We start from the raw sequence: 13,572 nt of genomic DNA, 5'->3' as shown, positions 1-13,572 counted from the left end.
TGGCATGCTCTATCGCTCTCTTCTATTTGTTTTATTTTATTGTTTTTAGTCAATTTTGTGCAACATGTCAGCCCTACATTGTTTTATGATCGCCAGACATTATAGGAAATAGGCTTATCTACCCAAGCTTTAGCTTGGTTTGGAAATGACAACCAAGGCTTTCTGCCTCCTGATTTGGAAGTAACACCACCTAACTGGCGCTCCTTACCACTGCCACTGGATGTGCGGAAGCGACGCAGGAGACGGGGTAACCGTGAAGGTCGCCTTGTCAAACTGAGACTCAGGATCTCTTGTTTTCCTCATGAGCTTTGCTCAATTTGTCGATCCTGCCCGCAACTCTTGGTGCCGTTGCGTGCTTTGGACCCGGTGGACTCCTGCTTGGTTCCTGTTGTGGGATCTCTTGAGAAGGGTTCTGCAAAACCCTCTCCTCTCCGACATCTGCGTTGGCGTGGAGTGGACCGAACAAACCTCCGACCTGTGGATCTGGTTGTTGCTGCCTCGGAAGCTCCCGAGCAAATTCCTCTCAGGTTGGGATTAATTAACGCCAGATCGGTGGCAAATAAGACATTTATTTTGAAGGAATTTTTCTGACACAATTTGACACAGTGGATCACGATTTGCTGATCTCCCGCTTACAGCACTGTGTGGGAATTTCTGGTTCGGCACTTTTGTGGTTAAAGTCCTATCTCTTATGTAGCTTCATCCTCTGTGGCCCCTCTGCTTTGGGGTGCGCCACAGGGATCTATTCTTGGGCCATTATTGTTTTCACTGTACCTTTTGCCTCTTGGCGCGATTTTCCGAAAGCATAAAGTGCCATTACATCTATACGCAGATGACTGCCAGCTCTATTTACCTTTTAGTCATTCTGATAGTCTCCCAACTGGACCTCTGCTTGACTGCCTTACTGATGTCAAAGCATGGATGGCAAAAAACTTTTTAAATTTTAATGATCAGAAGACTGAAGCAATTTTATTTGGCCCAAATCGTTCTTCTCATACTCCGGATGTTGATCTTGCAGCTTTGACTTCCCAACTAAAGAGTTCGATCACAAATCTCGGAGTTAAAATTGATTCTGCACTTCTGTACAATCAGCATTTTATCACCTCAGACGTTTATCAAAGGTTAAGCCCTTTCTTTCCAAGCGTGACTTGGAAAGCGTTATTCATGCCTTTATTACCTCACGTTTAGATTATTGCAATTCTCTTTTAACAGTGGTTTGGCAGGGCACTTTGTCACGCTTGCAATTAGTGCAAAATGCTGCGGCGCGATTTTTAACTGGCAGAAGAAAATTTGATCACATCTCTCCGATTTTGGCCTCTTTACACTGGCTTCCAATTGAATTCAGGATCCGTTTTAAAGTCCTTTTATTGGCTTTTAAATCTCTAAATGGTCTGGCACCTGTTTATTTGTCTGACTTGTTGAAGCCCCACTCGTTCCCTTCGGTCAGCTGAGCAGTTGCTGCTTTCGGTCCCAAAGTCACGGCTGAAACTTAGAGGACATCGAGCGTTCTCTGTTGCAGCGCCGATGCTTTGGAATAACCTTCCTCTCCATATTAGACAGGCTGCATCAGTGCCAGTTTTTAAGTCTTTATTAAAAACCTATTTTTATTCTCTGGCTTTTAACTCTGTGGGTAACTGATATTTATTTATTTATTTATTTATTATTTTTTTATTGCTACATCTGGTTTTATTACTATGTGCATGTTAGTATTGTACAGCACTTTGGTCTACCAGGTGTGTTTTTAAAGTGCTATATAAATAAATAAATGATGATGACAGATGATGATGAATTACATTTTGTGTAATAAGGAGAAATGACATGGGGAAAACGTACTGAACACATGAAGAAAGGGAGGCACAAAAAGGCATGGAACTGCTGAAATCTATCAGTAATTAAACAGCAATCCTGCCACTTGGTGCAAATTAATTTCAGCTGGTTCCAGCTGATGGCCTATAAAGAGACGTCTCATTACCAAGGTGTGATCGTGGCTCAAGAGTTGGGAGTTCATCTTGTAATCTGGTAGGTTGTCAGTTCGAGCCCCGGCTCCGACAGTCTCGGTCGTTGTGTCCTTGGGCAAGACACTTCACCCGTTGCCTACTGGTGGTGGTCAGAGGGCCCGTGACGCCAGTGTCCGGCAGCCTCGCCTCTGTCAGTGCGCCCCAGGGTGGCTGTGGCCACAATGTAGCTGCCATCACCAGTGTGTGAATGTGTGTGTGAATGGGTGGATGACTGGATGTAGTGTAAAGCGCTTTGGGGTCCATAGGGACTAAGTAAAGTGCTATACAAATACAGGTGTCATACATGAAACATCTCATGATGGGTAAAACCAGTGAGCTCTCTCATGAAGGTACTGGTTACAGAAGAATTTTTAAACTGCTAAAGGTATCATGGTATGGGGCAGTTCTTCATCATATGGCACTAGCATGCCTCATATAACTGATTAAAAAAAGAAAATCTGCTGCCATCTACCAGGATGATGAACATTAAATAAGGATGTTTCACACAGGACAATGAGACGATGATGCTGCTAGAATCCAATCACCTGACCTGAATCCAGCTGAAAATCTATGGAAAGAACTAAAGACTGTGTCAATTTTTATTATTACGCAAAACTTAATTTATTGACATCTATGGTTTGATTTCTCTTGGCATGTACAGATTGGATGGGATGTGACTGACTTCTGCTGAGAATTTCTGTCGACAGCACTTTTAGAAATATATTTTTTTAGAAAATAGGTGATGTCTTCAATATTTATTTTGCCTGCTGTAAATATAATTTGTAAATCCTACTAGTACTAGGACACGTCTTGCCACATGAAGAAAGAAAGCAAGCAACATCAAGATCTGAGTTCATCTTTGCTGGCATGTTCCCACACACAGCTGCTACTGACCAGATATCTTTCAGAGGAGACGCTGACCAGGATGAGATCATCTCCCACTCTAACCTTTTCTCCCTCCGAGCGCTGCTTTGATGCTGGATGGATGGTCCACCAGCATGCCTCGCCTACACACACACACACACACACACACACACACACATCATCATCATCATCATCATCATCAGTATTACAGGAGATAAAGCAGCGATGTGTCCATGAAAAACAAACTTGTGTCCATTTCCTTGCTGGGTGTGCACCACTTTGGTTCAACCCTGAAACTGTTGTAATTTCCATGACTTTTAAAAAGAGAGCTCAGCAATAAGGCAGACAGTAGATCTCGGTGTGGTGCATTATGTTTCTCCACAGCAGCTTTCATTTATCAGCAGTCAGACTCTATAATAATACCGAGTTTCATTCCAGTAATGATGTCAAGAAACTAAAAGCAAACAGCAGCATGACACACAAAACAGACGTTTTGCTGAACTTGTTCTCGCTAATACAGCTATACAGGAGGGTGTGGGGGGTGTATATGATATTTAACATATAACAACTTTATTTTGTTGAAGCTAGTTGATGTTTACACTCTGCGTAACACTCCTTTATCCAAAATTCACAACTGGTGAATTTTTAAAGAAAGTCAACTTTTTGGATTATATGCAATCGTGTGAGCAGTCAAATATTTTCACTTGGGCCAGGCTGGATATTTTACAGTGTTACACAACAAGGACTATCTGAAGTGTTTTTATTTATTATCGTTTTCCATTGTTTTAGCTTTTAAATGAGACACGCTCATTTCGTTTAGCGGTGGTGCAGATATTTGTACAAAACATAAATACCTGTGGTATCCTCCTGCAGCCCCACGTCAAAAGCCAGTTTGTCTGTGGATGAACGCGAGGTGGACAGGCAGCACAGGTACTAAACAGAGAAACACAAATAAATAAAATGATTTTATCAATCAAATTATCAAGAAATGACAGTACATTCACTGAACCTCTAGAACTGTGCGTGAACATTTAAACATTGTGCCTTAGCAGAGGGATGAATGAAAGGCTTTTCTTTTTCTTATTCCCAACTATGTTACAACATTCATGATAAAAGGATCTTTTTGCACTATGTTTTTAGATGTAGTCTGTGTCACTGACCATTCCACTGTAAGAGTGTCGCAGGAGCACAGCATGTCCATACAGTAGAGTCCTATGACCTCCTCCCTGGGCCATCTGAGAGAATTATTGAAAGACAACAACACAGAACGTTAAAGCACACATGTCAATAAACAGGAGAGCTAAAGCTGCCAATACAATAGACACAGGCAGAAATAAAATTTTGGCTTTATATAAAGAAAAACAAGATGTTTCATAGCAGCTTAGAGGTACCCTTTGTAGAAGTGTAATCATTGCTACGTCACGGCCATCTTTCCATCCTTAGCTCATGGCGTAATTACAATATTCTATTGATTTCAAATGAAACAATGACTTGGGCACTGAGCCGATGGACTCACTGCTAACACCTGCTTCACATTCAGAGTGTCTTTTCTGGTCTAACAGTTATATTGCTGCTTAGAATATGACACGTGGGGGGTTTTTCTTGACACTTGAGCAGGCAACCACATCCCACATGTCTGGGCCACAGTGCACAGCTCTGAGTCTGCAACCCTCCACTAGCCAATGAATGCAAAAATTATCAAATTATTTTGAAAAAGAAATTCTTCTTATAACAAAAACGTTTCATTATATTTTGTTCACTGCTATTGTTCTCAATTTCTCTGATTTGTGATGGATATATCAAAAAACTATATGCCTGATATTGTGAAGTCCACAAAAGTAGCTCAGACTACTCAGGGCCTGAGAGCTGTTGGATTTTGACCAGGCACCCTCAGTACAGGAAGGACTGGAGCCGGCTCTCTGTTTAAAAAGTCCAAGTCTTTGACCCTATGAGTATTATCCAGTAGGCAAACAGAGCTTGGATGGAGCCGGGGAGGAGACCTGCCAAGCTGTAACTGCTTCCTGCTGATGTCAATCTTGCTTCATCTGAAAGCGTGCTTGCCAGGGTGGGCCTCCGATCAAGCCCTCCCCTCAGCCACACCCATTATCAGCAGCTCACCTCTAAATCTGTGCACTTGGCAACTAACTGGGTATCATTAGTGATGACCATCATTCAAAAGGTAGGCCACTACCCTTTGAATGATGTAATAATAATAATACAGGTTATCATGTATACTTGTATTCCATGTACTGTAGGTCAAAATCTACATCAGTATAAGCAGCTCTTACAGGTTACTCTGGCCTCTAACAGTAACACACCCCTGGGACCCTGGGAGAGCGTCACTTTAACACTCAGCTCTCTCTTCATCAGGACGGACCGTAGCAACGAGCCAGACACCCCATGATCCCAACGCACCTCCTACGGGAGACCCCTAGGGACACGGTCGAATGCCTTCTCCATTTCCACAAAATACATGTAGTGGTTGGGCAAACTCCCATGCACCCTCCAGTATCCTCAAGAGTAGAGAGCTGGTCCAGTGTTCTGCGACCAGCACAAAAACCACTTTGTTCCTCCTGTAGCCAAGGTTCAACTAACAGACGAACTTTCCTTTCCAGCACGCTGGCATTGACTTTACTGGGGAGGCTGAGGAGATGGAGCACACCCCCTGGTCCCCCTTCTGAAAGATGGGAACCACCCTCATCTCCAAAACGCAGAAACAAATTAAATCAGTTTTGGGTTTTTTTTTGAGGAGGCAGACATTGTCTCCAGACTGATGTGATCTAGAATTAAATTTCTCTATTGATTAATGCATAAGCTGTTTTTTGACTTCCAGTTCATGAGAAAAGTTTTCTTAGCAATCCATAAGGAACATATGTGATGTGTTTACTTATCTAGTTCACTTTTTCCCCCTAAGATGGACAGCTTGGGTGAGGTTGGGATCCAGCAGCTAAACCACGTCGTCACATATCCAGAGCCTTTTGACAGGTGTGCAGGACCATATAGCATGCATATAGTTCTCAGCAGAGTTGTCTTTGCAATGGGCACATTTGTCTGAGTATGTAAGGCCCATTTGGAACAACCTTTGTCCTCTATAGTGTGCTCTGTAGAGAATTTTGTATTGTACAAGTTGTAAGTTGGGCTTTTCTGAAGGTGTTTAAGCGTATCGTGTCCAGAATCTTTTATCTGGATTTATGGAAAGATCTTGCTCCCAATTGATGGTTTGGAGGGATATTGATTCATCAGTTTTAAACAATAGCTTATAATTTTGGGCAATAGGCATTTGAGGGTGCTGATATTTAAAAATTGTGGGACCAAGTAGGTATTTCTAGATTCAGTTGATTGGGATTAAATTTTTCCTGTATTATGGACTTTAGTTACTTATATTAAAGAAAGGTATTGTTGCTGATTCTATAGTTTGATATGGAACTTTCCTTACTGTTTTTTACCCCTTTCTCATGCCACGATGACAATTGTAATATTTTCTTTCTCTGACAAATATCTGGAATGTTCCAAATGGGTGCTGGTTTACATGGGATAAGTGAATGCCATGGTCCTCCAGTCCTTCCCAGTCAACCTGCCTTTTCTGCTTTGTTTTGATCCCATTGTTTCCTGGACAGTTTTCCTACCCTGAAGCCAGCCACACCCGCTGGCAATCATACTCACCTGCTGACGATGATTCTCATCACAGGCACACTATTTCACATAATGGCTGGACTTCAGCCAACACTGGATCATTGAATGACACAGTGCCTGAACAGTCAGTCAGTGCTATGGTGAAAGATCCCTTGTCCTTCGTCGTGGTTAGTCACCCAATTATCGTGTCTTGTTTAGCCAGGACAACAATCGGGAGAGTGTCGAGAGAGCCGTGCACCACTTGCAAATATTTCTGAATGGATTTTTGAGCGCCACAGGTCGAGAGAGGGATTCACTGCATGGGAGCTGGGAAATCATCATGGAGGGAACCACGTTTTTTGATACTGCTTCGCACGTCGTTGCTTGTTTCTTCACTGTAAATAAATTCACTGTCGCTTCTCAGGAAGTACTGCATTTGGGTCTTGTTTCTCCCACAAGCTTGACAGTGAAGACTTAATTTTTAAGATTAAGATATGTTAAGGCTTTTAAAGCAGTTTTGATGCTTAATATTGGAGTTTACAATTGGCAAATGAGAGATTTTTACTTGTCCATAGAATGCTTATTCTAGGTCCAGCCAAGCCCTGTCTAATATGAGCTTGGTTTAATCCATTTTGAAACATGTAGCAATCTATTGGATAAGAAGTAGTGATAAAAATGTGCTAGTGCTAGACCACCATTGTGCTTTGGGTTTTGTAGAATATTTAGACTTATCTGTGATGGTTTATTTTCCATAAAAATGTACGTTTTGTTGGTGTCATCTGGGGACCACCGCCTCATTAGCACGCCATCCTGCAGGAAAAAACAGGGAAGGGTTGCACTTTCCCCACCAGTGACAGCAGCTGTAAAACAGGAACTGAAAGACTCGTAATTTTTCTGTGATTTAAACAAAGTAAGAGAGGGTTTATTAGGGGTCAGTAAAAGCAAGTGCTTTATTTTAAGCGGAATCATTGTTTTAATGGTGGCAACTCATCTGCCCTATTTTCAGACTGTTGCATTTACATGGACAGTGTGCACTAATAAGAAGGCCAGTAAATACCTGCAGAGGGTAAGGGAAGTCCTGAGGAGTCAGCTGAATAGATAAAAGAAGTTCCAGACAATCAACACCTATGTCCTGTACTTGATCACCTATGTCGGTGATCAGGTACCCTGCTGGGGTAATAAGCTGGCCAAAGGAGGAGATAGAAGCCACTGACATCAAGACAAGGAAGCTCCTCGCCATTCTTGGAGGGTTTCACCCCAAATCCAGCACCCTGAGATGGTGCGCTAAGAGAAAGGAAGGAGTCTAAGGACTGGTGAGCAGCAGAACCACTGTCCAGGATGAGCCAACCAACATTCATGAGTACATCAGAAGATGGCCACAACTGACTTTGTGATTAGTGAATACCTCAGGCAGCAGAAACCCGAGAAAAAAGAGGAGCAAAGAGAAGAACCATCATCAAAGGACAGGCCCCTGCATGGTATTTACCACCAGCAGATAGAGGAGGTGGCTGACATCCAGCAGTCCTACCAGTGGCTGGACAAAGCTGGACTGAAAGACAGCACAGAGGCTCTAATCATGGCAGCAAAGGAACAAGCTCTTAACACAAGATCCATACAGACTGGGATCTACCACACCAGGCAAGACCCCAGGTGTGCAAAGATGGTCCTCAGACAATCCAGCACATAACAGCAGGGTGTAAGATGCTAGCAGGCAGGCCACACATGGAGCACCATAACCAAGTGGCCGGCATAATATACAGAAACATCTGTGCCGAGTATGGCCTGGAAATGGAATACCAGCCCAGGGTGGTCAGGAATGACTGAGCTAAGATCCTGTGGGACTTCCAGATACAGAAAGACAAACTGTTGATTGCTAACAGTACACAACATCCGAGAGCTGAGAGTGCAGTCCTAGGAAGAACTTATTTAATGTGCAGTAAATGATGCGATGGATATTAATGTGATATCAATATCTACTTTAATCTTTAAAATCTTGATAGTATTGTTAGAATATTAACAGAAGTAAGTTTGTTGCCTCGGGCTGTTTCTAGAAGTCTTCTGAGTTTATTATATGTCTGCTGCTTCAAGAGCAGAAGGATCAACCTATGGTCTTCTTCAAAGTCAGACTTAATTTACACCATTATCCACAACATTGAGACAGTAATGATAAAGACCTAACAGCAAGTGATACTGAGAACTTCAGAGAGGTCACCAGGCGCAGGTTCATAGCATAAATGCTAGTATTACGATGAATACATTTTGTTGGCTTCTCTGATTATTAAAGGAATTGTGAAACTATAGTTGCCATGGTAAGTGACACCATGCATTATAAAGCACCTGGACTACTGTTAAATCTCACATGGTGTAATTTGACTGTGTCGTACAAATGCTGTGGCTTGTTCTGTCAGTGCAACCTAACTTGACAGAGTACCTTCATTTTAACCTGATGACAAAGCGCCAATGATGTTACATCTACCGTGTCTAAAATGGGTGACAGTGTAACTATTAGCTGTAATCAAACAGCAGTAAATATAGATTAGTATACTTTACATTGATGCTAGATTGTAATTTTACAGTGTTGTATGCATGATGTGTCAGAAATCAGTTCAGGTTGGTTGCCTTAATGTGTCAGTATATGCCTAGATTTATATTTGTAAGTGTTTGTTTGTGTCTGTTTTTCATGGTTCTCGCCTTGATACCTACTGAGTGTGAAAAATATACCACTAATACCACTACATCTGCACTGTGTACCAAGTTGCCAGTCTACCACAGTTTATCGGACTCAGAGCTAATTACCAAATTTGATTCACCACAAAACTGTTCACATGAATAAAGCAGATCCATCCATCCATCCATCTTCATCCGCTTTGTCCGGGGCCGGGTCGCGGGGGCAGCAGCCTAAGCAAAGAGGCCCAGACCTCCCTCTCCCCAGCCACCTCCTCCAGCTTATCCGGGGGAATACCAAGGCGTTCCCAGGCCAGCCGAGAGATATAATCTCTCCAGCGTGTCCTGGGTCTGCCCCGGGGCCTCCTCCCGGTGGGACATGCCTGGAACACCTCACCCAGGAGGCGCCCAGGGGGCATCCTTGTCAGATGCCCGAACCACCTCAGCTGGCTCCTTTCGATGTGGAGCAGCAGCTGCTCTACTCTGAGCCCCTCCCGGATGGCCGAACTTCTCACCCTATCTCTAAGGGAGAGGCCAGCCACCCTTCGGAGGAAGCTCATTTCTGCCGCTTGTATCCGCGATCTCGTTCTTTCGGTCACTACCCACAGCTCGTGGCCATAGGTGAGGGTAGGGACGTAGATCGACCGGTAAATTGAGAGCTTCGCTTTTACACTCAGCTCCCTCTTCACCACGACGGACCGGTGCAGCGTCCGCATTACTGCAGCTGCAGCCCCAATCCATCTGTTGATCTCCGGCTCCCTTCTCCCATCACTCGCGAACAAGACCCCGAGATACTTGAACTCCGCCACTTGGGGCAGGAACTCATCCCCGACCCGGAGTGGGCACTCCACCCTTTTCCGGCTGAGAACCATGGCCTCAGATTTGGAGGTGCTGATCCTCATTCCCGCTGCTTCACACTCTGCTGCGAACCGTTCCAGTGCGAGCTGGAGGCCCTCACCCGATGAAGCCAACAGAACCACATCATCTGCAAAAATCAGAGATGAGATTCTGAGGCCACCAAAGCGAAAGCCCTCCGCCACTTGGCTGCGCCTAGAAATCCTGTCCATAAAAATTATGAACAGAACCGGAGACAAAGGGCAGCCCCGGCGAAGCCCATCACCCACCGGAAACGAGTCCGACTTATTGCCGGCAATGCGAACCAAGCTCTTGCAACGGTTGTATAGGGATCGAATGGCCCGTAGCAATGGGCCAGACACCCCATACTCCCGCAACACCTCCCACAGGACACCCCGAGGGACACGGTCGAATGCCTTCTCCAAGTCCACAAAACACATGTAGACTGGTTGGGCAAACTCCCATGCACCCTCAAGTATCCTGGAGAGGATAAAGAGCTGGTCCAGTGTTCCGCGACCAGGACGAAAACCGCATTGTTCCTCCTGTATCCGAGGTTCGACTAACGGACGAACTCTCCTTTCCAGCACCCTGGCATAGACTTTCCCAGGGAGGCTGAGGAGTGTGATCCCCCTGTAGTTGGAACAACCCTCCGGTCCCCTTTCTTAAAGATGGGGACCACCACCCCGGTCTGCCAGTCCACAGGTACTGCCCCTGATCTCCACGCAACATTGCAGAGGCGTGTCAACCAGGACAGCCCTACAACGTCCAGAGCCTTCAGGAACTCGGGGCGGACCTCATCAACACCAGGGGCTCTGCCACCAAGGAGTTGTTTAACTGCCTCAGTGACCTCGCCCCCGGAAATTGGCGGGTCATTCCCCTCATCCCCAGACTCTGCTTCCTCCTCGGAAGACGTGTCAGTGGGATTAAGGAGGTCCTCGAAGTATTCCTTCCACCGCCTGACAATTTTCTCAGTCGACGTCAGCAGCGCTCCGCCAGCACTATACACAGTGCAGGCAGAGCACCGCTTTCCCCTCCTGAGACGTCTGACGGTTTGCCAGAATCTCTTCGAGGCAGTCCGAAAGTCTTTTTCCATGGCCTCTCCGAACTCCTCCCACACCCGAGTTTTTGCTTCAGCCACTGCCCGAGCCGCATTCCGCTTGGCCTGTCGATACCTGTCGGCTGCCTCCGGAGTCCCACAGGCTAACCAAGCCCGATAGGACTCCTTCTTCAGCCTGGTGGCTCCCTTCACCTCTGGTGTCCACCATTTGGTTCGGGGATTACCACCACGGCAGGCACCAACCACCTTGCGGCCGCAGCTCAATGCAGCAGCTTTGGCAATGGAGACGCTGAACATGGTCCATTCGGACTCAATGTCCCCAGTCTCCCTCGGAATGCTGTTGAAGCTCTGCCGGAGGTGTGCGTTGAAGATCTCGCGGACTGGGGCCTCTGCTAGACGTTCCCAGCACACCCTCACTACGCGTTTAGGTGCACCAGGTCTGTCCAGCGTCTTCCCCCGCCACCTGATCCAACTCACCACCAGGTGGTGATCAGTTGACAGCTCAGCCCCTCTCTTTACCCGAGTGTCCAGAACATATGGTCGCAGATCTGCTGATACAATTACAAAATCGATCATCGACCTACGGCCTAGAGCGTCCTGGTGCCACGTGCACTTATGGACACTCTTATGTTCGAACAGGGTGTTCGTTATGGCCAAACTGTGATTAGCACAGAAGTCCAATAACAAAGCACCGCTCGGGTTCAGATCAGGGAGGCCGTTCCTCCCAATCACGCCCCTCCAGGTCTCGCTGTCGTTACCCACGTGAGCATTGAAGTCTCCCAGCAGAGCACCCTCCAGCACCCCCCCCCAGGGACTCTAAGAAGGCTGGGTACTCTGAGCTGCCACTCGGCGCATAAGCGCAGATGACAGTCAGGACCTGTTCCCCGACCCTAAGGCGTAGGGAACAAATCCTCTCGTCCACCGGGAAAAACCCCAACGTACCGGCAGCAAGCCGAGGGGATATTAGGATACCCACCCCAGCCCGCCACCTCTCACCAGGGGCAACTCCAGACTGAGACAGAGTCCAGCCCCTCTCCAGGAGACTGGTTCCAGAGCCCAAGCCATGTGTAGAGGTGAGCCCGACTATATCTAGCCGGTACCTCTCAACCTCACGCACTAACTCAGGCTCCTTCCCCACCAGAGAGGTGACATTCCATGTCCCTATTGCCAGTCTTGGCAGCCGGGGGTCAGTCCTCCAGGGCCTCCGCTCCTGGCCGCCACCCGGCACACAATGCACCCGACCCCTATGGCGCCTCCTGCGGGTGGTGGGCCTGCGGGAGGATGGGCCCATGTCTCCTCTTCGGGCTGTGCCCGGCCGGGCCCCATGGACTAAGGCCCGGCCACCAGACGCTCGCCCTCGGGCACCCTCCCCGGGCCTGGCTCCAGGGCGGGGCCCCGGTAACCCTATCCCGGGCAGGGTAAACTGTTCCCTCGGTGTCCTTTTCATAAGGGTCTTATGAATTGCTCTTTGTCTGGTCCCTCACCCAGGGCCAATTTGCCATGGGAGACCCTACCAGGGGGCAAAAGCCCCCAGACAACATAGCCCCTGGGATCCCTGTGACACACAAACCCCTCCACCACGATAAGGTAGCGATTCAATAAAGCAGATATTTAATAAAAGTTTGAGTCATAATTTTCAAGAATTAGTCACCTTTGTTGTAGACATTTAGGTAAAAATAGAGTTGCACAAAAAGCATATATCAGGGGAAAAGGCATGCAGGTCTCTTCAGCATTACAGTACAAGTTTTACATGACTCCTTCTGCAAATGTATTATAAGTCTGGCTGAAAGGGAACACTGAAATTAGCTATCTGAAGTGTCATTTTGCTGAAGCCATTTGGAATCATTATTTAGCAAAGCTCCACTGCTTAACCAATCATCCTGTATAAGTTTTTTTTGTGTGTAAAGCTTCTGATAGCTTTGGTGTTTAAAATAAATGTACCCGTATAAACATGTACCTATTTGTAGTCTCAAACTTTTTCTGCAATTGTTCTTATTAGAAGCTAAAAAAAAAAAAAACATTATGCACTCTGTTCCACAATTTTATGGACATTTTATAACAACATCTTGTCACTCATCATCCAGGTGACTTCATCAGTCTCAGCTGACTGCAGGTTTCCCCAACATTATAAACATTACATTTGCATAATGACTGAAACTAGCACCACGGAAGGAACAATGAGCTGGGAGGTCAGTTCCTTCATTATTAATATTCAAATTGTTGTGACAATTGACCAACAACCACTGATCAGTTGATCACTGATCAATGACCATTGATCAATGGCCATGAGTACCATTCACAGGGAGGTGGTGATCAGTGATCACCCTTAATGATCCCTTGTGTGTGTCAGGAGTATTGGAACAGTTGAAACACATTTTCTATAAACACAGTGTCCCTTTGACTTTTAAACCCCAAGGATCGGGTCCCCCGACACAAACAGAGTAACATAGTGTTCGCTGTTAAGTGCAGGAGGATTGGCAGGATTTATACATCGGGGGAAACCAAAGAACCTCTGGCAAAGCA

General features: G+C 46.0%; 1 protein-coding gene across 1 annotated transcript in view; it reads right to left on the bottom strand.

The window, feature by feature from the left end:
• The window catches only part of LOC146663001 (ryanodine receptor 2-like), a 313,610-nt gene that overhangs the window by 220,603 nt on the left and 79,435 nt on the right, over positions 1-13,572 (bottom strand). The window contains exons 4-6 of the mRNA XM_085415589.1: positions 4,022-4,096; positions 3,716-3,794; positions 2,892-3,004 (exon numbers count right to left, since the gene is read on the bottom strand). Coding sequence (XP_085271715.1) covers positions 2,892-3,004; positions 3,716-3,794; positions 4,022-4,096 — 267 coding nt within the window. The remainder of the gene's footprint in view (positions 1-2,891; positions 3,005-3,715; positions 3,795-4,021; positions 4,097-13,572) is intronic.

The sequence above is a fragment of the Rhamphochromis longiceps genome, linkage group LG8, assembly GCF_057381845.1.
Source record: "Rhamphochromis longiceps isolate RC_006_pf linkage group LG8, R_longiceps_female_GT1.1, whole genome shotgun sequence".
Taxonomy (NCBI): domain Eukaryota; kingdom Metazoa; phylum Chordata; class Actinopteri; order Cichliformes; family Cichlidae; genus Rhamphochromis; species Rhamphochromis longiceps.
This window is presented reverse-complemented; position numbering and strand designations above follow the sequence as displayed.